The sequence below is a fragment of the Pocillopora verrucosa genome, chromosome 10 (assembly GCF_036669915.1).
Source record: "Pocillopora verrucosa isolate sample1 chromosome 10, ASM3666991v2, whole genome shotgun sequence".
NCBI lineage: Eukaryota > Metazoa > Cnidaria > Anthozoa > Scleractinia > Pocilloporidae > Pocillopora > Pocillopora verrucosa.
The window spans coordinates 10,108,252-10,131,729 of record NC_089321.1 but is presented as its reverse complement, the minus strand read 5'-3'; the positions used below and the strand labels follow the sequence as shown (position 1 = coordinate 10,131,729).

General features: G+C 38.3%; 4 protein-coding genes across 4 annotated transcripts in view; 2 read left to right on the top strand and 2 right to left on the bottom strand.

The window, feature by feature from the left end:
- Window positions 1-5,145, top strand: part of LOC131799172 (collagen alpha-2(I) chain) — a 40,952-nt gene extending 35,807 nt beyond the window's left edge. The window contains exons 65-70 of the mRNA XM_059116865.2: window positions 235-258; window positions 738-861; window positions 1,520-1,626; window positions 2,543-2,626; window positions 3,487-3,705; window positions 4,180-5,145. Of these exons, the coding sequence (XP_058972848.2) occupies window positions 235-258; window positions 738-861; window positions 1,520-1,626; window positions 2,543-2,626; window positions 3,487-3,705; window positions 4,180-4,326 (705 nt within the window). The 3' untranslated portion in view covers window positions 4,327-5,145. The remainder of the gene's footprint in view (window positions 1-234; window positions 259-737; window positions 862-1,519; window positions 1,627-2,542; window positions 2,627-3,486; window positions 3,706-4,179) is intronic.
- Window positions 5,146-6,799: 1,654 nt separating this feature from the next.
- On the bottom strand, window positions 6,800-9,792 carry LOC131799180 (uncharacterized). The gene is made up of 5 exons (XM_059116878.2): window positions 9,612-9,792; window positions 9,357-9,395; window positions 9,181-9,219; window positions 7,743-7,910; window positions 6,800-6,944 (listed from the first exon to the last, which is right to left on the bottom strand). The coding sequence occupies exons 1-4, from the start codon at window positions 9,703-9,705 to the stop codon at window positions 7,747-7,749; spliced, it is 336 nt and encodes a 111-aa protein (XP_058972861.1). The 5' UTR covers window positions 9,706-9,792; the 3' UTR covers window positions 6,800-6,944; window positions 7,743-7,746.
- Window positions 9,793-13,854: 4,062 nt separating this feature from the next.
- Window positions 13,855-19,276, bottom strand: LOC131799206 (NGFI-A-binding protein 1-like). Its single transcript, XM_059116911.2, has 6 exons — window positions 18,482-19,276; window positions 17,362-17,513; window positions 16,653-16,881; window positions 16,372-16,482; window positions 15,982-16,103; window positions 13,855-15,265 (listed from the first exon to the last, which is right to left on the bottom strand). The coding sequence occupies exons 1-6, from the start codon at window positions 19,215-19,217 to the stop codon at window positions 14,978-14,980; spliced, it is 1,638 nt and encodes a 545-aa protein (XP_058972894.1). The 5' UTR covers window positions 19,218-19,276; the 3' UTR covers window positions 13,855-14,977.
- Window positions 18,606-23,375, top strand: LOC131799120 (mitochondrial substrate carrier family protein ucpB-like). The gene is made up of 3 exons (XM_059116790.2): window positions 18,606-19,939; window positions 21,128-21,290; window positions 21,879-23,375. The coding sequence occupies exons 1-3, from the start codon at window positions 19,867-19,869 to the stop codon at window positions 22,564-22,566; spliced, it is 924 nt and encodes a 307-aa protein (XP_058972773.2). The 5' UTR covers window positions 18,606-19,866; the 3' UTR covers window positions 22,567-23,375.
- Window positions 23,376-23,478: the final 103 nt, after the last annotated feature.

Sequence of the window (23,478 nt, the reverse complement as noted above, 5' to 3'; positions counted from 1 at the left end):
TGCACGAACGGGTTGGATGGAATCGCTTTTCCTGCTCGTCTTGCTTGTATCTCATTTCATAAAAACTCAACAAAAATGACTTTGTAAGCCGCCAGCCATCGGCGATGAAAAATAACAATAATGTATTTAAGAAAAAACATAAGAGAACCAGGTCTGTAATTATTTTCGACCTCTGCATGCGTTATTGATCTTCCACGTGATCTAATGTTAATGGCGTCATTCATTTGTTTAAAGGTTGACGATCCGGAGATTGATCCGGTAAGTTTGGGTTAACCCTTTAACTTCCATGAGTGACCAAGATAGAATTTCTCCTTGCAAAATCAATACAATATCAACCAGACAAGTGATGAGAATAAAGAAAAATATTAACTAGGGGATTATTAGTTGATCCAATAGCAAATTCTCTAAACAAACCTCACAAGAATTATGTGGCAGACAGTAAGGAGAATTACTAATGAGATCTTGGGAGTTAGAGGGTTTGTTCGTTGTACCCTTGACTCTCCTCGCTTCTCTTTACTCATCTCCTTGTCAAATGATAAATAACTTCTCTAGTTAGCGATCGTTTCCATTATTCTCATGAATTTGAGGGTCGATTCAGCGGTGATGCCTGTAGGAAGAAATAAAACGGCAGTCATACTTAAGGTTTAAGGTTAAGTACTGTGATAGTCTTCTTGTTACTCTTTTCTTTCAGTTTGTTATTTACTAATATACATCTTATACCTGATTTTTCATTCCAGCTATCAAACTTTGTCACTCTAGTAAAGAAGAAACTTACGATGATGAAAAAGCCAAACGGCACAAGTATATTTCCCGCGAGGACCTGTAAAGACTTGTACATGTCATATCCTGACCTCCCAAGCGGTATGATATCATAAGATATTTTTACGGGGTTTAATAAAGAGTAAGAATGAGAGTCGAAGGTAATTCAGCATGAGTTTTTTTTTTTTTTTTTTGCTTCAAAACCAATCGTGAGTCGGATATTCTCGTTTTGCTGTGCATCAGGCAGTTTGAGTGTTTCTACATTTAGTTCCCTTCAGGAGCCCATTATCCGGAGCCTCCATATCAATTGTACCCTTGAGTCAACCTTGTCCCGTATCTTTTTATTTTTAGAACTGAGATATATGGGGGTTCTTTAATTTCCTGCGAAAACACGCTGACTTTCCGCGCTTTTCGCCATTATTGTAATACTTTCGTGCGACCTGCATGTGACCTAAACAATAAAGGACCACAGCTCTCTTATGATTGGCTCTTTTGTAAACACCCGCGAAAAACCCCGTGGGAAGTGCTTCTAAAAATAAAATGAAACGGTACAAGGTTGACTCAGAGGGCAAGTATGGAAGACGGAAGTTCCGGGTAATGGCTTCTGTTCCCTTTGATTACTAGCGCTATTTTTCTTTCTCCCATTGCTTACCTGATAACTTTGGGTTTGGTTGAACAGTACAAAATTGAGATGTTCTCTAAGTTGATCGAATAGCTTCAATTTTGATTGAAACTAAGATTATTTACTTTTCCTTCGAAGGTTTTTATTGGATCGACCCTAATGATGGTCTACCTAACGATGCCATAAGGGTTCGATGCGAACAGCCCTCTTATTCAACTTGTCTCTACCCCATGAGTGATAGTGAGGTACGAATTTCATCGGGTTTAATTTGCTTTTTTGCAACTTTATTGATATGTAAATACATAGAACAGAATGAGGAACGCTACTTTACGGTTGAACTTTAACCTGCTTGAGGGCGGAGGGGGGGGGGAAGAGTAAAAGAGGGTATTCTACCTAGTATACTACCTTAAGGAAAGATGTTTTTCGAGAAAACATCTTTCTCTATTTATTTACTGAGCTTAAAACTTTCCATCTTTCTTATTCTATTTACAAACATGACGCTATCGACGCTGGTCCTAGCAGTATGCAGGACGCATGTCATATGAACTTCGTAATAGACCTCACTCACCGTTGAGTCTCTGTGGCTCAGTGGTAGAACATCTGAGGGCGGAATCCGAAGATTTGAGGTTCGATTGCTCATGGGGACTCAGAATTTTTTCTTTGTCCCACGTTTGTGACAAGATGAAAAACATATTTTACTTTCTTACCTCACTGCTTGATATTGTATTGACTTTGCGATGAGAAATTGCACCTTGATCTTTCCTGCGCGGGGTTGAAAGGGTTAAAGAGATCTTATGAAAGACGCTTTTGCTTAACGGTTATGGCGCTGGATTCCGAGGGTTGCTTCTTATAGGGACGGGTGTTGGGGTAGTTGGGGGGGGGGGTAGGTGGGGGGTGCTGAGGATAAGAGAAAGTTTGTAAAAAAGTTAATTGTTACAACTTCGTATTATAAATTCCAATAAGCCATATCGGATCTAACACTCGGTGTTAAAACTAGAAAACGTTAATAACGATGGGTCAGTTTCGGAGCATAAATATTCTTTTGTACTTGACTCACTGTTTTTGAAGCAATATACAGTCTGATTGGCTGCAAGTTGTCACGTGGCCCCAGGTTCCTCTTTCCTAATTGGCTACTTTACTATACTACTGTGTTTTATTTAGACCTTCACAACTGAAAAAAAGAAATGGTTCACTGGTGCTGATGGTTACAAATGGTTAGGAAAGGATCTGCGCATGCTTAAAAATGTAGGTAGTGTTTTGCAGTCTGAGAGAGCTGCAAAGAGGAAAGAAAACTCGTTTTTCTTTTCCTATGATATCTTGTTCTTAATCACAATATTGCTAACTCCTATGTGCCGGAGCCAGAGCTTTACGATTCATTTTTTGACGTTTTCGCTTGACTCTGCTGATAGCATTCCTTTTGGTTTTCGAAACGTCAGTCACGACTACAGTGACCTGTTAAAGGTGTTCGGTTAGTATAACGGGGCGAAGTAGTGACCGACTCGTCCCAAGCTTCCTCTGCAAATATCGCGCCCTTCAGGTTACAATCGAGCTTCGTTTTTCTAACTGAACACCTAGAGCAAACTATTACCACAGACAACAGTCTTTCTCATGTCTATTCTCACCCGGAGAGGATCGTACAACACAATTATTTTCCTTGTCTCGTACCCAGACCTTTCACGGCCAAGCGGTTACAGTTATACGGTAAGATCTGGGTACGAGATTATTACTCTACTTTGATTGAATGTTATGGGAGATAATAATGATTTGATAATTAATGGTAACTTAAGCTGTAAGCCTCAACTTTTTAAACGAACCTGTACATAGATTTCTGCAAAAGCCATGCTACTTTTTGTTTATGTTACGAAAACAAGTAATGATTTTAAAAATATCTTTATGATTAAATATTAAAAAGTGCTTTTTTTAAACAGCAATAGGACCAAATGGCGTCCAATTCGGTCTGAAAACATTCGAGTGATTAACAAAATCGGATGATTGTGAAACTTGAGTTTTTTAGTAAATCGCGAGTATGGTGATAGCCGATCACGTTCTAGAATTTTATTACAGTCTTCATTAACACTGAAACTCCTGATTTAATTTTGCTGTAGATTGAATATGTCAGCGAACCAAGCCAACTAGAATTTCTCCGCTTGCTGAGTGACCGCGCCAGGCAGAGGATCGTATACAATTGTAAAGACTCGGTGGCCTGGAGCGATGAGAAAAACGAATTTTCCAAATCTGTCAAGATTAAGGCTGACAATGGAGTTGAAATGCATGCAGAGTCTTCAAAAAAGTTTAAGCCCAAGGTCATCCTGGATGATTGTGCGGTAAGCAGCTAGATTGACAAAAATAACGATTATAATAATAATAGCAATGATAATAGTAATAATAGTAATAATGATAGTAATAGCAACAATAATAATAATAATGTTTTTATGTGCGCGTTTCAAGTCTCATTGCGCTTACATGTAAACTATGAAATCAGTTTCAATGACTTCATCGAGCGCTTCATTGTTGGGGCTTAAAATATCGTTAATGGCAACGAAAAAAAAGGAACCTTGGGTCCTTGGTCCTTTTCACTTCTCTATAATCCTTCGTCAGATCCTGTCACAAGATATCTCGTTCACAGCCCCAGGAGATGGTTAATTTATTAGACCTGAGAGCTGTTCACTAGGACACAGATCTCAATACCAAATAGCAAATCAGGATCTTACAAATCCCATCACTCGGAGCAGTGATAAATATTTTGCTTAATTTGTAGGTTATTGATTTTTTTTGCTCGTTTATGAGGATATTTTCAGGTCAAAGATGGAAAGTGGCACCACACGGTACTAGAAGTGGACACCCCCAAACCACACCGCCTTCCCATTGTGGACATAGCAGCTTACGACATTGGAGACAGCGGTGAAGAGTTTGGAATAGAGATTGAAAGACTGTGCTTCACTTAACAAAATGTAAAGAGTCTTAAAATATTTCATTTATAGAAATCTATTTGTGTTTATTACTACAATTCAAACGATTGGTTTTCTCCCTCCTAGAATTTATTTTAAGTCACTTAGAGTATAGAGCATGAGAATAACTTTTTATCGTATCTCGCTGCTGTGAGTTTGTTTCGCTATATTAGAAAGAATTTGCGTCTGCGAGGTATCACTATTGGTCAAAACAACTCCATTTAAAGCCGTTTTCAATTGAGAGTCATAAAACCAAAACCAAGGTGATCACAACTACCAATAAAAAAAGAGCAGCATCATCATTTACCAATGAGAACTCAGCGACCTGCTTTATGCGTGGGAAAACACCAGTGGCAAAGTTTGGATTTGTTTTACTTTTGCATTTAATTGGTTGAGAGGGTGGGACAAGTTTTCTGGACCAATCAAAAGACGAAGTAAAGCAAACCCAAAGTAGTCCAGGATCACTCACGATACTCTCTTGGAAAATGCTCCAAGCCACTGCAACTACGAGTGTAGGTTTTCTCCCAGAAGATTTCACTTTACAGTGATTTTTTTGTCTTGTAAAAAGTTCTCCTTTGCAGGAAAAAATATGGCCATTTTTCGTTGACAAATATCTCATTAATGTTTATGTGACTGCAGAAGCTTCCGCGAAACGAAGCTGCTTTTCGATTCATTTAGAAACATCAAAAATGTTGTGCTTACACCCAAGGGTAAGCTTATGTAAGCCGATAGAAATAAGTTATTCTGCAAGTTCTTAAAATGGTTATTTTTCTTCCTGAATCTGATGTTCAACAATAAAGATTGACACTTCTTTTAGGATTTCTTGCCACTTGTTTCGCGTGGCAGTTATTTCAAGTAAAGCTGCATTTATTTCAATCATGGGCATGCCAAGACAATCATTTAGCAGGGCTACGGTCAGGAGCTAATGGAAGTAGAAAAGAGTGTTCTAGGCCGACATATTGTTGCTGTAATGGTCAGAGTGCGAAAGAGTTATGGCAAGAATTCCCGATGTTTTGTATGTACATTCCTCCAGATCGATTCGAAGAAAGTTCAACATCATTGCAGTATGGTCAGACCAAACATGATCTTTCTATTGCCATAATTAAATAATTCCTTGACATAATGTGTCGTTCTCCGGTCTCAGATAGACAATTAGAGAGGTGCGGTTTCCCTCACGGGAAGAGTTTTATAACGCTAACATTTGGAACAGCACCAACGAACGTAAACTTTAGGGTGTGTCCATTGCCATCGAACGAAACAAAAGAACTGTCTTGTCGTTTAATGTAACAATGAAGTCAGCTAGACTGATTTAATAGTGCAAACAAAGATGTATTTAAAATGCTATATTTCCATCGTGGAGTTTTTTTCTGAACATTGTAAATGAAAAAATATATATAAAGTTGAGCTCGAGTTACTTTTATTAGACGCCCTATTTCTTTTTTGTCAGCGGTAGTAAATTGAACTTTTAATTATTTTATTATCGTTATTATTATTATTATTATTATTATTATTATCATCATTTGGTTTATTTTTGGAAGTTGTTACCAGCTAATGGTTTTCCAACGGCTATTTAGCAAAATTTTCGGACAAGGAAATTTTCTTAGTCTAACTCGGTGAGTTCTGCTGGTATCATGCACAGGTTTTGGAAGTTACACTGACTCATCAATGCCGATGATTTGAAAAACAGAAGATACGAAGTGGCTGTGCATGTATAGAAAGCTTTTTCTGAGAAGTCGATGTTATCTCTCACGAGAAGATAAATCGTTTGCACAAGGAGATAATTAACGTTCTGTTTGTTATGTATAGTAGTAGGATGCTGAAACGAAAGAAAGATTTGACGACACACTTTTCAACAAAACCGTACCGAATGCAGCTATCACTCGCATGTAAAGTAAGCTTCGTAAAACTAATTTTTAAACTTCCAGCATAAAATAAAAACGAGTTCTCTATAAAAAATACTTTTATCTGAGAGGAAAGTTGAGTTTGGTCTCATGAAAAGTAAAGGCGCCATGTTGAATTATCTGGGTACCATAACAACATCCTTGTTTTCTCTTTTAAAATGGTTCCTACCTCTGCGAGGTCACAATATTACGTTTATGGAACAGAGGAAATTCTAAAAATCATTAAAACCTAAGTATATTACATCTTTTTTTGAAGTTCCTCGTATTGATTTTTTGTCGAAGACAAAAAGAACCTGGGTCTAAGGAATTGAATCATTTTTAGTAATCAGAAACTGAAAGGGTGATGATGCATCAAAAGAATTAACGATTCGCTGTCTAGAGCTACCTTGTTGCTCCAGAACTTAGCACACCAGAATATTACATAGAGGTCACTGGCATACCGGTTGAGTTTTTCTCTTGAAAAAATACGTTGATGTTGCCTTAAAATATCCACAAACCCGCAGTCTATGTGTATATAAAAACGCTATACAATTTCCAGCCATTAGTAGAACTTTCATAGAACGAGTATATTCAATTTTCTTATAGTTTGGTTTATTAGTAGTGTGATGTCAAAAAAATTGTCACAGATTTAATAAGTGATACAAAGTTTAATTCTATGTTTCAAATAGCGAATAAAAGCTAGCGTTATCTCGATCTGTCCACTCTTCATGTATTCTGTTCAAAAAACAAAAGAAAAAAAAATAAGAGCTGGGAGTCGAGAAGAAGGAAAGGGGCAACAAAACAACTTAGTGTAGCAATCACAAAATTAGCTAATATGCATACAGTGAAGCAAATGATAACAGTCAGAGGAGGAAGAAAGTGATGGTAATTACCAATTAGTTTACTAGCAAATATGTATGTCAAATAAATTAGTTTTATCAACTGAGTGGATAATATAAGTTGGCCAAAGTGTCCAAAGCTGACGTTTCGAGCATTATCCATCTCTGACGATGGGTTAATGTTCAAAATGTCACCTTTGGAACTCTTCATTTTGGCCAATTTACATTATCAACTCAGTTGATGAAACCATATTGTCTTCAGAAACTTGATCCCCCAATTTGATGCCACCAATTCTGTTTGGCACACATGCACGATCCTCAAGTTAACACTCTGTCACCATATTAGGTCACGAGTACGCAACTATCGCTTATTGCACTTTTGGTTTGCAATCATGCTTACGGGTTTTATTCTCAGACATAGTTAAAAACCGACGGCAAAACCCCAGAGAATACCATGTAACACGCAAAATCCCCAAGAGTGATAAGCATCGAATTTCTCGCAACAGTATCACTCAGGAATCAAACATTAAGGTCATGAGAATAAAGATCTAAATTTGGACTAAAGAAGCTCTGGATTGTTAAGGAGATTCCCCTTAGCAGCACCTTGAGAAATGTAGAAAGAAAAGTATGGAGAATATGCATACTGATGTCAGGTTGTAAAGGGATGAATTGTGAAATGAGATCTTCTACTCACCCTTTTATTTCTTCCCACACACTCCACAAGTTCGCGGGCATACATCGTACACGAATCTTTCGCGATTTTTCACGTTCACAAATTTATCATTGTTGGTTATTATGCACATTCTACGAAACATTCCGCAATAGCCAGGGTTCTCATCCACACATGGCGTAGTCTCTCTCTCTGTAGATAATTATGAAAGATTTGTTATCAAGTGCTCTATCTGCGAAGGGTATTGTTCTAACAACCAGAGTCGCGCCTTAAGCCCCGTTGGTGTGGCCTTCTTTGCAGCCGTTTGGTGGGATGCCGCGAACAAGACTCCGAAAAAGACCACATTTTTTGCATCTTGTCAGCGTTATCTAACTAAAGAGGGGATTCTTAGCTTAGAAGGTTTGCTCTCTGAAAAAGTTGAACATGTAACTTGACTATACATTACCAAATTATCAATGAACAAAAGGTAATATTAGTAGTATTTTGAGGAAGGAATAACATATCCCGTAATGGTATTTATGTGGTATAAGTGCCACGAATAGGAAGTTTGTCTGCAATTGCACTGAGGTTCTCGATTTCCGCTCCTCCCGAGAGGGACGTTGGCGGGTCATTTCCCGAATCAGCCCCGCCAATTGCTCTGGAAACTCGCGCCAAACTAGCAACCAATCAGAACGAATTCTCGCGCTTAAGGCAGTTTTTTTTGTTCTTCTTTTGAGTTCCGATTGGGTTTTGTGTCATTCTCCTTTGTTCTGGTCGGTTGTTTTGCTCACGCTGGGTTTGGAGTTACAACACTTAAAACGAACTTCACCCAAAGTTCAATTTGTAGTGATTACATCATGCAAAAATGCTTTAAACTTTCGTGTCCTAGTTCTTTACCGTCAAAACGAGTGCAATGTATGTCGGGAACGCATTGCATATTTTATAGAAATCGTGCAGTTACAGATCATGTATCGTGCAGTTACAGATCATGTATCACACTAAAACGTGATCAAAACAAGTGGCGGACAAGGCTTAGAGTTTGTTTTCAATCTATACGCGAACTTTTATACTAAAGGAGGTGTTCTTTGTTATAATTAGCCGATGAAAGAATTCAAATTCAGTTAAACATTTAAGAAGTATGCAAACTTGTATACTAGATGGTTTTTGGTTCAACGATCCTTGCACTCCTAAGGTCTTAACATCAATTTTCAGCCCTGTTTGCCAATTTTAGCATTGAGACTTTGCTAACAAATCTAAAAATATTCCCTAGTTTATGATTTTCGCTGTTCTCGTTCCTTTTTGGCATAAGAATGCATCGAAATCTCAGAGAAATTTCTTTTTGATCAACAGTGCGAATTAAAGGACAAAAAACTGTAGAAGATATCGAGAATGCGGAGTAGACAACAGAAGAGTTGTCTCTGAATTTTCTGTTTCCCAGTGCTGTTAAAACTCCCTGAACGAATAAATAAACACAGCCACTCACCATAAAGGTCTATCGCATCATCTGTTCTCAAAGGCACATCTGAAAACGACAGAGAACATGTTGGTTATGAGAGAACAAGATGCTATGAGATACATTTTATGCGATAACAGATGACAGGAGTTAACCAGTCTCACTGAACAACTTCTTGTAGATACATAAGCCACCAGCGTACTTACCATAAAGATCGCGCGCATTATACCTTCTCACTGGCACGTCTGTGAACGACAAAGAACGCGAGGAGAATCAATGAAAGGGATAATCAATACATTACCAAGCTAACAGATGACAGCAATTGACCAACTGATCACATCACCTTTACATGATAGTAGATTTTCCGATACAAGCAAATGACTCTAAACTCCAGCTGCAGAAGCTGACGACCATTTTTTTCGCGTCACTTTAACAACTATAGGTATAACAACTGAACTCACCATAAAATCTTCTGCGGTACAGATCAAGGCCTTTAGCCTGGAGTATCACAGTGCACGCCACAATAGTCAGAAGCAAAACTTGAAAGTTGGCCATGTCTTCAATCTTGGATCCCTCCGGAGCAAGTTACCTTGAGTCTCTCGCGTGTTGAGTTCCTCTTCCAACACTGAGTGGTCAATGAACAAGGGATCTCTTTTTAAAGACAAATCGTGGAGATCAGTTTTCGTACTTAATTGACTAACTGTCCGGCTTAGGTGGGCGTAATAATGTATAACGTAATCCGCCAACCACTTAGCGGTCAAAAGTTCATTGATACAAGGCAAGATTCCTTGCATGGTCTGAAAGTCTACAAGGCTGCAGCCCACATTTGAAGTTTAGGGACCACGTTTCACTTCCACTTCTCCAAAATAATTCAGACTATAGAATGGGCCGCCACAATAAAAGCATACCATGATCATTGAATAACAAATGTTTAGTTACAAGGACGTATTGTTAAAAAACAATTTGTAAGGGGACACGAAGAGTTTTGAGCGGTAATAGGATATCGGCGATGGCGTTACATATTACCAATGTTTTCTCAAGGAGTGAGTGATGCACCTCACCTGCCGTCTCAATAACAATTGAAGAGGGCCTTGGCAATTTTTCAACATCAAATTACTTGATGGAATTTTAAGTCATAACAACACGTAAGAAGGTTTTTGGACTTAAAAAGGAATTCGAGTCATTACAAGATGGATTTTTCACATTCTCAGACGAAATTATAGTCCTGAGGGAAAGATGTATTTTTTTTCTTCTTTCAGTGATTGAAAAGTTCCAGGCAAGAGAGCATGGTCCCTTTTTCTACTTGATAATCCAATTCTGCACATGTGCCCGTAAGAAAAAAATATTCACCGGGGAAACATATTTTTGTGGCTGGGAATATTTACGCAGTGCCTTATTTCCGCTCGTTTGTTTTTAATCAGGGGGTTTATGAACGCAGGAATTGTTGTGCCCGTCAAATACCATTCTATGTGTGGGTAACTTTTTTTAGCAGTTCTTAAACATGCAGTTTAATTAAATGCTTTATCGTCTACTTTTCATTTACCTACGGGAAATTGAATTTGCATACCCCAAGTTGTATCTTATTTCCACAAATTGAAGCTCGCCCAGCTTTCGTAGATAGATAATCATGGTAAACTTTGTCCTTTTTCTGACGTGCACGATCTCGATGTGGGCTTATTTAAAGGAAAAAATATACACTATCCCACTGTTGTGGGTCGTCTATCTTTAAAGTATCAGGTCAAAAGTCTCAAACTGCGTGTATGAATAAAATTAGTACGATCATGTCCTACGCAAAAAATGTTCACATCAGTGTCTTCATGAGCTTACTATTTTGGCCGCATGTTAAAAATCACACCAAAACACGACACGTTTTCACATAGCAAAATCAGAAACTTCGTGAAAACGAAAGTAAATTAACAACTGAGCTTTGATATTGCAGGTGTTATTACAGTGCTTATGTAGAATAACATGACCATGAATTTTAAAATGTTATGAACACTTTTAATTACGTTTTGCAAAGGGTCTGTTCTTGTTTTTGAACCATTTGCGAATGGGAAATGGGTCTGTTAGCCCACGGATTTATTTTAACCGCAACCGTACGAAAAGTATAATTCATTTGATAAGTGAGAAATGATCCAAAAAGGTAAGATAAGAGTATGGGCGGATGACTCATCAACTGAAGGAATTAATTTGAGGTACCGACGTGACTTGTCTTGAACCCACCCTCCACAAAGCTGTTCATTATATTTGCGGCTTTTGATCACCATACTGGGTATAGGGTGAACAGATTGCAAAGATTACCTTCACCAACTGATGTTAATTTTTTTGAAAAATATCAATGAAAAGTGAGGAGGAAATTCTATAGAATGAAGGCTTTGGTATGAAAATTATTGTATTAATGAACTTAAAATAGATAATTAATTTTAACCTATTTTTAACCACTCATTGGTGTCACAGAATTGTGAAATTCGGAAATTTGGGTTTATCATACCTCTGATGACGTAACAACTTCGTGTTTAAGATATCACTGAGGGAGATTATCTTTTTTCAATAGCCTCTGTGCATTATAGTGGCTTAAAGGTATTATAAATCAGTCTTGTTGTTATGATCCAACCGTATGAAATAGACCATACTTTTACTTCATGAGACAGTTATGAGCCTTATTATAGCTTACCCTCAATGGCAAGCTATTGCAAAACATGACATTCAAGCTTTCCACTGAATTATGCACAATTGCGGTAACCCTTTCTCAGGATACGGAATCTTTGAAATGCCCTCATTTTGAGTGAAACTTGATATATTAAAGTATAGCATTTAAATACATCCATCTGCAGTGTTATGAAGGTTACAAAGGTGTATCATTAACATCAAAATTTCGCGATAAGCAAATACAGGAATGCTGAGATATTCGGTTCTCTATATCATTCCCAGACACACCTTATAAATCCACAACTGTGCAAACAGACCAGTTGAGTTCGTCAATTCTAAAGAATGATTCAATTTTAATTTTGCAGTACCGGCGTTCCCACTTTGTCAAAAAACTATTTTTAATTTCATCTGCGGAATTCAATCTAAAACATCTGTCTGGTTTTTGATGCTTCTAATAACCATAATAAGTTGTTTTGCAAGAAATTGTGGATCATCGAAGTTCCTCCCAGCTGACCTTTTTACCCTGGACGTGAGTGACGCTACAATTTTATATCAGCTCAACGCACGCTATCAATGCGTGTCTAGAGCAAGCAACGTGCTTATGTGCTGATATTTGAAAAGCGGTTTACATTTAAACTTTGAAAAAGATGTATTGTTTGTTGTCATATTTTGTACCATACGCCAAAAGAATTAGTTGATATATTTCAAGCTACAGAAATTATGTCCCGATGACGTTTCTTTTGGAAAAAAGAACTCAATGACCTCAATAAATCTTATCAATAAGTTAAAATATTAAAAAAAAAATTACACAGGCAATCCTGGCAAATCATTTACAAAGAAAGACTTTTTTAAATTTATCAAGAGAGGTGGCAAGTTATAGTTTTCCCCACAAAAAATTTTCAAGGGAGTTCACTTTTATACTGCGCAGCTGAATTCTGTTTGTTCGCTCGTTTATTATATTTCACTTCGTTTTTGTCTGAATTTTCTAATGTTTGAGTTGTGTCAGTTACTGCTTGTATAATTTTAGTATTTTTCTTCTTTTTTAACCATAATTTAATTGTCACGTTAACACTCTTGTTCACTGCATTTGGGTAACATAGCCTCATTAAATCATGTCCCTCTGGGCCTTCTGAACTTCTCTTGAAGAAGCTAGTTTTGAGACAGTTTAGTTCGTTTGAATGTTAGATAAACAAAAGAATGGAAAAGGTTCGATGTTCCTTCAGAATTGAGGGCCAAAAAAGTCTTCGTGGAAGCAGCGCGCTTTTTACATTCGACTGATCTTCCTTTACATGTCATGGCTGAATAACCACAGAATTTGGAGAACGACTAGTATTCAAAATTTATCTTTTAAGCTGAATTTCGGGATGAATTTTTTAACTTGGGCACTGAAGTGAAGCTTATATTACAGGCGGTGCAGCAAAGGAACCACCCGAAGTCGAACGAACTCCCTTAAATCACAAGCAGACACCCAGAAAGAAGTGACCGCGAGCGACCCGGACTGAACGACCTGGGGGAATCTGGGCGACCAAGCTTTGGAAGTTAAGTCACGTCGATAACACAGGTAACGTTTTTTAATGGTTAATTCCGGTTTTTTTGTTGTTTTTTTTCACATATTTTTTTACTTTCGCGCTTTATTTATATTATACCGCCCTATTATGTATTTCCTGTATCACGCTGAGTGCTTTAATTTATTTTTGCTTCAATCTTAATCCCCTCCCGGCATGTGTTTGTGTATTTCCCGCAACCTTTGGTAAGTTTTTGTCTCGTCGTATCTTTGTAACTATTTGTCCTGTCTTGCTCATAAAGGCCTTTTTCTCTGCTTTCTAAGAAATTTTCAGCTTCTTCACATTAAAAGATTAGTAAATTAAGTGTCGAGTAAGTAATTGTTGATTGAAATGGGCCCTTGCCTCTTAAAAATATTCATAACAAAAGTGACCCAGACTTCTACAGACAAACAGTAGACTGAACTTCAACAGACACAATGCTCTGGCTGACCCTGAATATATATATTCACGAGGTTGTCGTAATGTCTATCACAACTGACAATCCTTTCACCCTTGACACCCTAACATCAGTATGCATATTCTCCATACAGTTCTCTATACATTTGCTCAGATCCTACAAGGAGAATTTGTTTAATAATCAAGAACTTCTTTATTTGGTGATGTTTTCCTTCTTTCTTGTGACCTTAATATGGTAAGCGATATTATAGGGGGAAATCACAATGTAGATGCCAGCCACTCTTTAGAGGACTGTTCTCGGAAAACTTTCCGTATAACCTCATTAGTAAGTATAACCTTATTGTAAGGCATTAGTCCCAAATTTATCCAATTGTTTTTGTCATTGTTTTGTTTCTCAAAAAACTGTTTGCATAATTAAGTATGGAAGAACATGGAAATCTCTCTCTGCTCTTTCCAAGAAAATCAACCTAAACAATCAATTACTAAAGATAACATTAAAGACTAGGTCCATCACAACTTTTATTTGCCATAAATCAAATGACATTGTCAAAGTTACTTCAGAATATGTTTTCTTGTCAAAACACCTATATCTAATCACCATCTCACTAACTACTTGTACCTGGAACTGGCCCCCTTTTTGTCAACCATCAATTTTTTTAGAATTTTTCCAACCTGACCACTAACACTAAACTGTACAAAGGTAACCGGCTGGTAAAAAAAACAAACAAACAAACAAAACACTACACCATTCAACATCTTATCATCAACCTATTATCTAGAGCTGCACAGTTTCCTGTGAGTACAGTGCATATAAATTGAACAGATACCGTTCTGTTCCATAACCTGCTGATTGTAACTGTCATGGGTACCTGGGCAAAAACTAAGGGTACTTTAATGTGGATTAGTCTCCTGCCTTTAAGGAGTAGGCAGGGAGAAACTGCTGAAGTAATGACATATTAGATTTCTAAGTCTTAACAAGGAGGCTGGAGGCAACAAATCCTCCATACACTTGATTAAAAACAACTGCACAGAAAAAGAAATTTTTGACTTCTCCCACCCCATGTTAGGGGGTACTGAAACATGTTGCACACTACTTACAAAATCACATGCTGGTTATTTAGTCACTTTTCAAGTCACTATTTTAAGATACATTTACAGCCAGTGCTGTAAATACATTTTAAGCTCCTTGCTGGAAGAGCTTGTTAGCCACAGCCAGGTTAGGACCAAGGAACATTGCCTGTCATTGGCTGACCAGGCATCACCACAGTGATATTAGGTGTCATGCTTGTTGTTGCAACAGCCACACCTGTGGTCACTGGAACTGTAGCCACAGACACACCAGGTGGCAACATCCCTGGCAGCAGAACCTTATCCTTAGCACCAAGACTCAGTAAAGCATTGATCGTGGGATCTGATGACACAGCAGCACTGACAAGTGCAGATGGATATGCAGGTATTATGTGGCCTCCTTCCCCTTGCTGTTGAACTTGCTGGACAACTTCAGTCTGAGGAACAAACATTTGGGGAGGAATGCCTTAAATACAGTGTACCTGCATATTAAGTTTATCTTTTTGGTACATTATTCTACCTTTATTTTCCCACAGAACTTACAGCTCACTTTGCAAAATATGAGGTGCCTGTAGCCCACATAGACATCTTAGTTCCTCTACCAGTTCCCTTACTGCATGTTTAATTTTCAGTTTCATCATATTAAAATATACATACGGGTAATTCCTTTTATTTCTACTGATGTAATGTAATTACAAAATGGCAAAAAAACAATAAAAATTCTACTGGTAAATTCTTTGTTATCTTTGTTTTCTTTACTGATTCAGACTACAGAAAACCCCATTAACTTGACTAACTTGAACTCCATAGACAAAATCAAATTTCCCTTGATTAGACCCCATTTTCTCAGTCGTTAACTACCAGCTATCTTGATTATGGTATATCAAACTCCTTTCATTTTCCCATGTAGTCCAAGGAGTGGAGTAGTCCAAGCATCAGCAATTTTAACAATAATCAAAAACTAACTTTAATAAGCTAGAGTGTTGAGCTTCAAGATTTTATTTACATGAACCCTAAAATTCTTCTCACTAATTTATCCAAGGTTGAATTATGATAACTGATTTGAAACATTGAAGAGAAAATTTGATCTGTTTGAAATAATCAAACAGAAGAAAATTATTTCAATCACAACATGCCTTACATGGGTTTTTACCTGTAGGTGCTGTGGCATAAAAGCAGTGTACAAAGCCCTTACTGACGACTCCTCCTCTGGGTTCAGTGCTTCTTGACGCTGAGGAAGATTGATTGTAGCACTGCTTGATGTTGTTGGGATACCTTCCACAAGAAAAATCAATGAGTACCATGATAGTTGTATGCAGGCAGAAGAACATACATGTCCTATGCTACAATGTTTGTTGCTTTCCAAGATTGTGAAGGTGACTCAGATTATTGGTCTACTTTGATCTGGGACCATTTTTTTATGCATTAGAATGACCTCTCCATTGGTGACAATGGTACATTCGACACCATCCTTGGCCAATCAGAGCACATTTTCTTCAAGATTACAAATGCAATTTCACAAAAAACTGCTCATTAGTTCTACCTGTAGCTGGTGGTAATATCTGGGTGACCACAGCTTCTGGTACTGTCACTGTCCTGGACTGTTCAACCGTTGTAACCTGTGTCTCCTCCTCTGTATTCTCAGGATGAAGACCTGACAAATCAAAGACTTACACTTAAAATCTTAAGATCTTAAACCTAATTCTCCTAGCAGATGATTATAAATAAGCAACAAGCACACCCCCTAGATTAGGGGCATCTCTCCTTAAAAGCACCTTGGTGCTTATTTGAGGAAATACAGTATTCTTGGTTTACTTCAAATACCTTCTTCAGAGGGGTCATCTGCTGAAAGGTCACCCTGTAATGATACATCACCAACCATGTCCACATCCTCTTCCTGAACACTGTTGCCCTGTGATCCAGAGTCCTTGGTCTGTTTGTTTGTGTAATATCTTTCTGATCGTCGCTGTTTTTTCTTCAACTCTTTGTGTTCCATCTGTAGTGAAATTTGTTGGCTCTGCAGCTTATTGAGGTCAGACTGAAGCTCATTTATCTGAGATAAAAGATATACAACAGATGATGAATCCTGACAAAAATGTAAACTACATCAACCACAAGTTGCCAAGACCACATTATTATTACCCAAGTATTTTATTCCATGAAAGGTTGTTGGTGCAATGGTAGGCTTATGCATGAAAGAGTGACTAAGAGGAGACATAGTAACCTGATGGCTAGTGTGCTAGACTCCAGGTCGAGAGGTGGGTAAAACACTTTACTTCCACAATGCTTCTCTCCACCCAGAATTAAAAATTTGTACCAGCAAGTTTTTGGTGAAGTCTGGTGAAATGCCTGGGGGGGGGGAGGGGGGGGAAGACCTTAGGAAAGACTGGCAGAGTGGCAGGAGAAGGGGAATGAAACTCTTGGTCACTACATGATGAGGAAACTAGTTTAAGCTCTGGCTGGGTGGGCCAGTAGTGAGGCTTGTGTACATACCACACCTTACAAGTAGAAGTGAATAAAAGAAATACCTAACCTCTGCAGTTGCATTCAATGATCTTGCTTCATCCAGTTTCTGCATTATTTGCTCTTGTAATTCTTTGTTGTTCTGCATAAGATCATCAATTTCAGTCAATCGCTCCTCTCTTTTGAGTTTGTTTGCCTGAGATACTTGAGTCTTTTTTGCACCTGTTGGAAACAATAAGACCAATACAAATGTAAATTGGTGGCCTGAAAAAAACAAATTACATCCCTAGATGTTATGAGTATCAATGAAATTCACCAGTATTATTGAAACAAACAGATACAGGAAACACAACTCAAAAACCAAACATCTGTAGGTACCCTGTTTCAGCTATTGGGAAGAGGGGGGAGGATGGGGGAGGAGAGGACACTTTATCCGAAGCAAACACAATAACCAACATTTGACCCTTCAACCCCACGAGTAATCAAAAAGACCAAATTTCTCCATACAATATCAATACAACATCCAGCTAACAAGGAGTGTTAAAAACAAATTCAAGAGCTTCTTTGGTGGGTGATGTTTCCCTTTACTCTTGAGACCTAATGTGTGTCTCTGGGGTGATATTGTAAAGATAAATTACTCTCAGGATTTAAAGGGTTAGTAACATATCAAGAAAGTGAAATAACATTTATTGACACAAACATAAACAATAACCCAATAAAAAATTATTTAGCTATTTGCCAAGCTATGAGGTGATTGGATGAGGTGAATAATTGACCTATATATACCACACAGAAACCAAAAAATTAGTTTATTCCTGTTGATATAACATAAATGGTCGAAAATAAATCGCTCATGTGCAATTTTGTCTCTTTGGCTGTGCAGCGGTAAATAGTATTTCCTGATCAACTAATAATCTGGCCAATCAGTGCAAGTAAAAAGCACACCTGTGTGGTATATTCTGATCATAACAATAGTGATAGTAATAGTAAAATAATAATTATGATGATAAAATGAAGCAGAGGCATATGACTATATGCTTCTGAATGATTAAAAAGAAGGAAAACCTTATAGGATGTCAACAGCCACTTGTCATATCAGATTTCATCCAACATCAAAGGTAACTAACCTCAAGATGTTGACAAAAACGATTTTGCACATTTTGCAAACTAAATTATCGTGAATCACTAACCATCCATTTCGTCGTCTGATTCGGAGACAAACTTGGATCTTGAGTGACCATGCACAAAGGTGAAACCACTGTCACGAACAACTCGCCTGGCCATTGTAAACAATTCATCACGTCGAACTAGAAGTGTCGGATCTCGAAGACAAAGCTGTGCTGCGGCTTCATTGATCATTTGTTCGTGTGAGTTCAGAGTATTAGTCTTGCGCTTCTTGATATCTCGACCGTAAATTCGCGAATGATCTCGGATCAACTGCTGTCGTTCAGGATCGAGTTTTTCCCAGTCGATAATGACCTCCATCGGCGGGAGCTTCAGCTCCACAACTCGTTTCTCTGGACCGCCTTTGCCGGCACCCGAGCTGCTTCGCCGCTTTCTTCCAGCACTTGTCGACGTTGTTGCAGTAGTAACAGGCGATGAATTGCTTGACTGAGGAGTTCGATTGACTTGAGGCGAAGAAGTCCACTTGTCCATCCAAGATCCGGGACTGATTCGCTCCGGAGAATTGCCTCGTTTGCTTTTCCATTCCACCAAAGCTTTCTGCAGCCTTCGAGTGTGAAGTGGCTTCGTCGACATGCCAACCAACGCGACGATTTCTTTAAACTCATCTTCGCTCGCATCGCAGAACTGTTGTACATCGTCTCCTCCTTGTTCGAGGAAGCTAGGGTAGTAGTCTAACAGGTTTGCCGCTCTGAGGACTGAGTGAAGCTCTGCCTCTCTCTCCTTCTGTCCTGGAGTTGCCATTTTGTCGCTACTTTCCCCACCCTACAAGCGTGTAGACGGCAGCGATGGCGGCGAAGCTTCAAACAAGCAGGGCGGAGGCCACCCCAGAAAAATTCACTTACTCGTTTCTGATTGGCTAATTATTTGGGAAATGTGTCCACCCTACCCGCGTGAAAAAAATCTCATTGGACAGTACGGGGGTGATTGACAACTGGCCGGGTGTAGGATAAAAATAACATAATTATCCCTTGTGTCCCCTTGTTTATAACCGTTAGATTTCAGATTTGAGAATACCTGTTGGTAAATAAGTTGACTTTACCGAGTTTTCTCCGCTTACCATTCATTTTTAATGCTTAATTTCGAGCAGTGTCTTTGCCAACAGACGGTCAAGCTAAATTATGCGGACAAATTAAAAAATTTATCAAAAATCTTGTCGAAATGACAAAATTCTCTCAATTTGACAACGTCATTTAAGCCCCAGTCTGTTGACAGAAACCAATCACCACCACCGGGAGAGAAAAAAATTGTCGATACATTAAATTGTAAATGAAACATTGCCGGGTGCTTCACATGGCCTGAGGAAAAAATATTGAGTGCTCATGTCCTTTTGAAACATTTGACTGTTGTCGACCTCAACTAATTCGGCTAGGAACCGCGTTGAACCTTAAAAATGTCTACACAATCATCGGAGAATTTAACTAGATTTGCGCTAAGCGGAATCTCTAACATGTGTGGTGGAGCAGGTAGGTTATGGTAGTGTCCTGAATTCATTTTAATTCAGCCATGCTCGATTTAAGTCTGTAGCTCTATGCTTATGATCAATGAAGCAAGCTTAGATAATGACATTGAAGTGACAGCTTGAAAGCTCTATCGCTCGACAAATACCACTTGCTAGCATTTGACACGCTATTTTAACTATAAGGCTACGTTCACGCGGTACCAGACGAATTTTCGAAAATTCGTGCGTTTAGGCGTTTCGTTCACATGGAACCACGCCAAACGTACGAAAATTTGAACGCCCAAGCGTTCAAAAATTTGAACGTGAAAATCGAGACCGAATTTTTAGCCGGTGCAGTCAATAATTTGACCGCCACGGTGTGTGGGTTAGGAAGCGTTCTGTGCATTAGGAGGCGGTAAAAGCACAGACGAGGGTCACAAACTTCAGCCGGTTATCAACTTTATCTGAACAGAACGAAACTTTCACACAGTTACACGTCAACAGAATGTCCGGTCGAAATTCGTCCGATATCGTGTGAACCTAGCCTAAACCTGAAACTGCAATCTAGTAACGCCAGAACTCCTTGACCTTTGCCAACCAAACGTCGAGCCGTGTGAAAAAAAATTGGTGAAAGTTTTTGCAGCATTTATTGCCTCAGTTTCGAAAAAATACTTAATCTTCGGAACTTTCACGGAAATACGCGATCAGGCACCTTCGGTTATACACATCGGTCCTTGTTTTGATTCGTTCTTGGTTGTAAATAAGGAAGATCTCTGGGATGATGGAACATCCTCCTTGCACAGTTCATAAAGTTTAAAACAAAAAAAAATTAACCCGTTTCTAAAGAAAAAATATTAACCTTTTTGTGGCGATCAGATTAACAACCAGTACAATATGATTTTCCTCTTGTGTCACAAGACAACCAAAGGAGGAGGTACTTTGTTTTATTTTTGCTGGATGTGTGCTACTGGCCTGTGAGACCCCTAGCCATTACAGTCTATTCTGTGGCCAACTATGGACCCCATCTTATAAGCATTTTGGTATTACAGTAATAACTTTTTAATCGTGAAACCTTATTTTTTAATCTCTTCTTACCTTTTATTAGGAAGTGCCCCCCCCCCCCATTCCCCCTGGGCTATACCTCCATCTTTCGACTTAGGAGCTAGTACATGGCTGTTCAGAGTTAAAATCTTTTGCTTCATTTATTTTGCAGTAACAAACCCCATAGATGTCATCAAGATTCGCATGCAACTTGAGAATGAATTGGGCTCAAAACATAGCAGCAATAATATTTTCAAAGACCGTTATTATAAGGGTTTTATAAGAGGTGGAATTAGAATTTTCTCTGAGGAGGGCTTGAGGGGTCTTTATAAAGGGTAAGTTACAAAGCCTAAACTTTTTTTAGGTTTTTTGGTTTTATAGAGGATGCACATCTTGTGTTCTTCAGATGGATGGTATCCTCTCTTGGATTGTTTGGCTTTGGAAGACCAAGGGAAAGTGAATTTGATAAGATGGAGAAGGTTGTTGCTAACCTGGGTCCAAACACATTTTTGTGGACTGACAAGCATTAACTTTTTACACCCTTAAATGAGTATACATATTCCCCATACTTTTTCTTATACATTTCTTTTTGTGTTGGTAAGGAGAATTTGTTTGTAAACTAACGAGCTCTTGTGTTTGGTGATCATTTCTTTTATTCTCATGACCTTAATGCTTGATTTAGCAGTGATAATGGAAGGGGAATTTAGCTTCTAATCATTGATAGGGTTAAAGGATTCAAGTCATTGTGCACTGTTTTTTTTATGCATAATGAAATATGCTACAACTTCTCTGTTTGGCATGACTTGGCAATATAGTCCTGCTGAACTGAGGTTGAATGAAGCACCTGACTTCAAAAGCACAAGACCAGTCGCATGGTTCTGTCCTCATGAACAAAGCATTAATAATGTGTTTGCTTGTTTAAGGTTGCTGCCATCAATGATGAGGGAAGGATCATACAGTACCATTAGGCTAGGAGCATATGAGCCATTAAAAGTTAAGTTAGGAGCTACTGATATTGCTCACACTCCTCTGTGGAAGAAAATTGTGGCTGGTGCAATGTCAGGAACAATAGGTAGTGCAATTGCTACGCCCACAGACTTAGTCAAGGTTCGCTTCCAAGCCTTGGGACCTGGAAAAAAATCAGAGTATCGACACACTTTCCATGCATTTTTGAAAATAGCACAAAAGGAAGGAGTAAGAGGATTATGGACAGGCGTGGGCCCAACAGTTCAGCGTGCAGCTATTTTGACAGCGGCACAAATTCCATCATATGACCATACAAAACATACTTTATTAAATGCGCAGTTGATGGAAGAAGGGCCAGCCTTACATGGTGTATCATCTGTCATTGCTGGATTTGTGACAGCTCTTAGTACGTCACCATTTGATGTGGTGAAAACACGCATGATGAACCAGAAAAAAGATGCCAGTGGAAAGCCATTGGTATACAGAAATACCATCCATTGTATAGGGAAAATTGTTAGACATGAAGGATTATTAGGATTGTATAAGGGATTTATACCAAACTGGATGCGAATAGGCCCTCATACTATTGTTACTTTTTTTGTCTTTGAAAGACTCCGATATTTGGTTGGTATGAGTCCTGTGTGAAAGTGGCAGAGGTAGAAATGGACCTCAGGTTGAGAGGTTCAGGCTCAAGACCCGGGTCTTGTTTTATCTTTATTTTTTAGAATAAATTATTATTAGTAAATCCTTGTAGTTGGTTGTTGTCCATAATTGTTCTTACCAAAACTATCAGCCACAGAAACAAAATGGACAATCTAGAGTGACACAACTAGCTTCTCTATTATTTAAATTTTGATTGGCTTCAGGGTCTGATAAATTACTGGAAAACAGGCCCAAGATCATTGTGTTGAGTGCTTGGGCAAAATTCTTTACTGTCACATTGCCTCTCTCCACCCAGGAGGAAAATGAAATGTAATGTTGTTACTAAGTTTTTCTAATATGCTTGTTTAAGTGGTGCCGTTGTACTCACACGAGTTCTGTTGTACATTAAATTATCTACCTTAGATGATATTTGAGGAAAGTTTTTGTTTTATTAGTTTTAGGCCTGGCAAAATATATAGCAGATGTACTATTAACACTCTTAATAAGTTATTTGTAGGGTTTGCAAAGTTGCTGAAACCTTGGAACACTAGAATTACTCTGGGAAGGATTGTTGTCTTAATGCAATAATGGCAGGCATTAATATATGCTACACAAGGGAATAGTGCTTTTTACACACTGAAATCCTTCATGTCTCAGTTGCAGAAGTGAATAACAAGTACTGTTTACCTTCAAGCTGCCAAAGAGACAAACTTACATGTTAAGAGTTTCATTTCCAACAATTTTTTAGTATCTTGAAAGAATTGAACCAATTTTTTGGTATTTGTGTGGTATATACTAAAACAATTTTTCACCTCGGTGTCTGCAAAAGTGGCAGATATTGACTTCACTGCTTCACAGCTCAGTAAATATCTACCACTATTCAACTCCACGTTTGTGAATAGTCATTAGTTACAA

What these genes read in the sequence shown, in the direction of transcription:
- LOC131799180 (XM_059116878.2), bottom strand. Translation starts at nt 9,705, where the DNA reads ATGGCCAACTTTCAAGTTTTGCTTCTGACTATTGTGGCGTGCACTGTG. An exon ending in TAATGCGCGCGATCTTTATG is followed by an intron (nt 9,220 to 9,356) that starts GTAAGTACGCTG and finishes TGTCGTTTTCAG; the next exon opens with ATGTGCCTTTGAGAACAGAT. An exon ending in TGATGCGATAGACCTTTATG is followed by an intron (nt 7,911 to 9,180) that starts GTGAGTGGCTGT and finishes AATTATCTACAG; the next exon opens with AGAGAGAGACTACGCCATGT.
- LOC131799206 (XM_059116911.2), bottom strand. Translation starts at nt 19,217, where the DNA reads ATGGCAACTCCAGGACAGAAGGAGAGAGAGGCAGAGCTTCACTCAGTC. An exon ending in CATTGAATGCAACTGCAGAG is followed by an intron (nt 16,882 to 17,361) that starts GTTAGGTATTTC and finishes CTTTTATCTCAG; the next exon opens with ATAAATGAGCTTCAGTCTGA. An exon ending in GATATTACCACCAGCTACAG is followed by an intron (nt 16,104 to 16,371) that starts GTAGAACTAATG and finishes TTCTTGTGGAAG; the next exon opens with GTATCCCAACAACATCAAGC.
- LOC131799120 (XM_059116790.2), top strand. Translation starts at nt 19,867, where the DNA reads ATGTCTACACAATCATCGGAGAATTTAACTAGATTTGCGCTAAGCGGA. An exon ending in TAACATGTGTGGTGGAGCAG is followed by an intron (nt 19,940 to 21,127) that starts GTAGGTTATGGT and finishes TTTATTTTGCAG; the next exon opens with TAACAAACCCCATAGATGTC. An exon ending in TTGAGGGGTCTTTATAAAGG is followed by an intron (nt 21,291 to 21,878) that starts GTAAGTTACAAA and finishes TGCTTGTTTAAG; the next exon opens with GTTGCTGCCATCAATGATGA.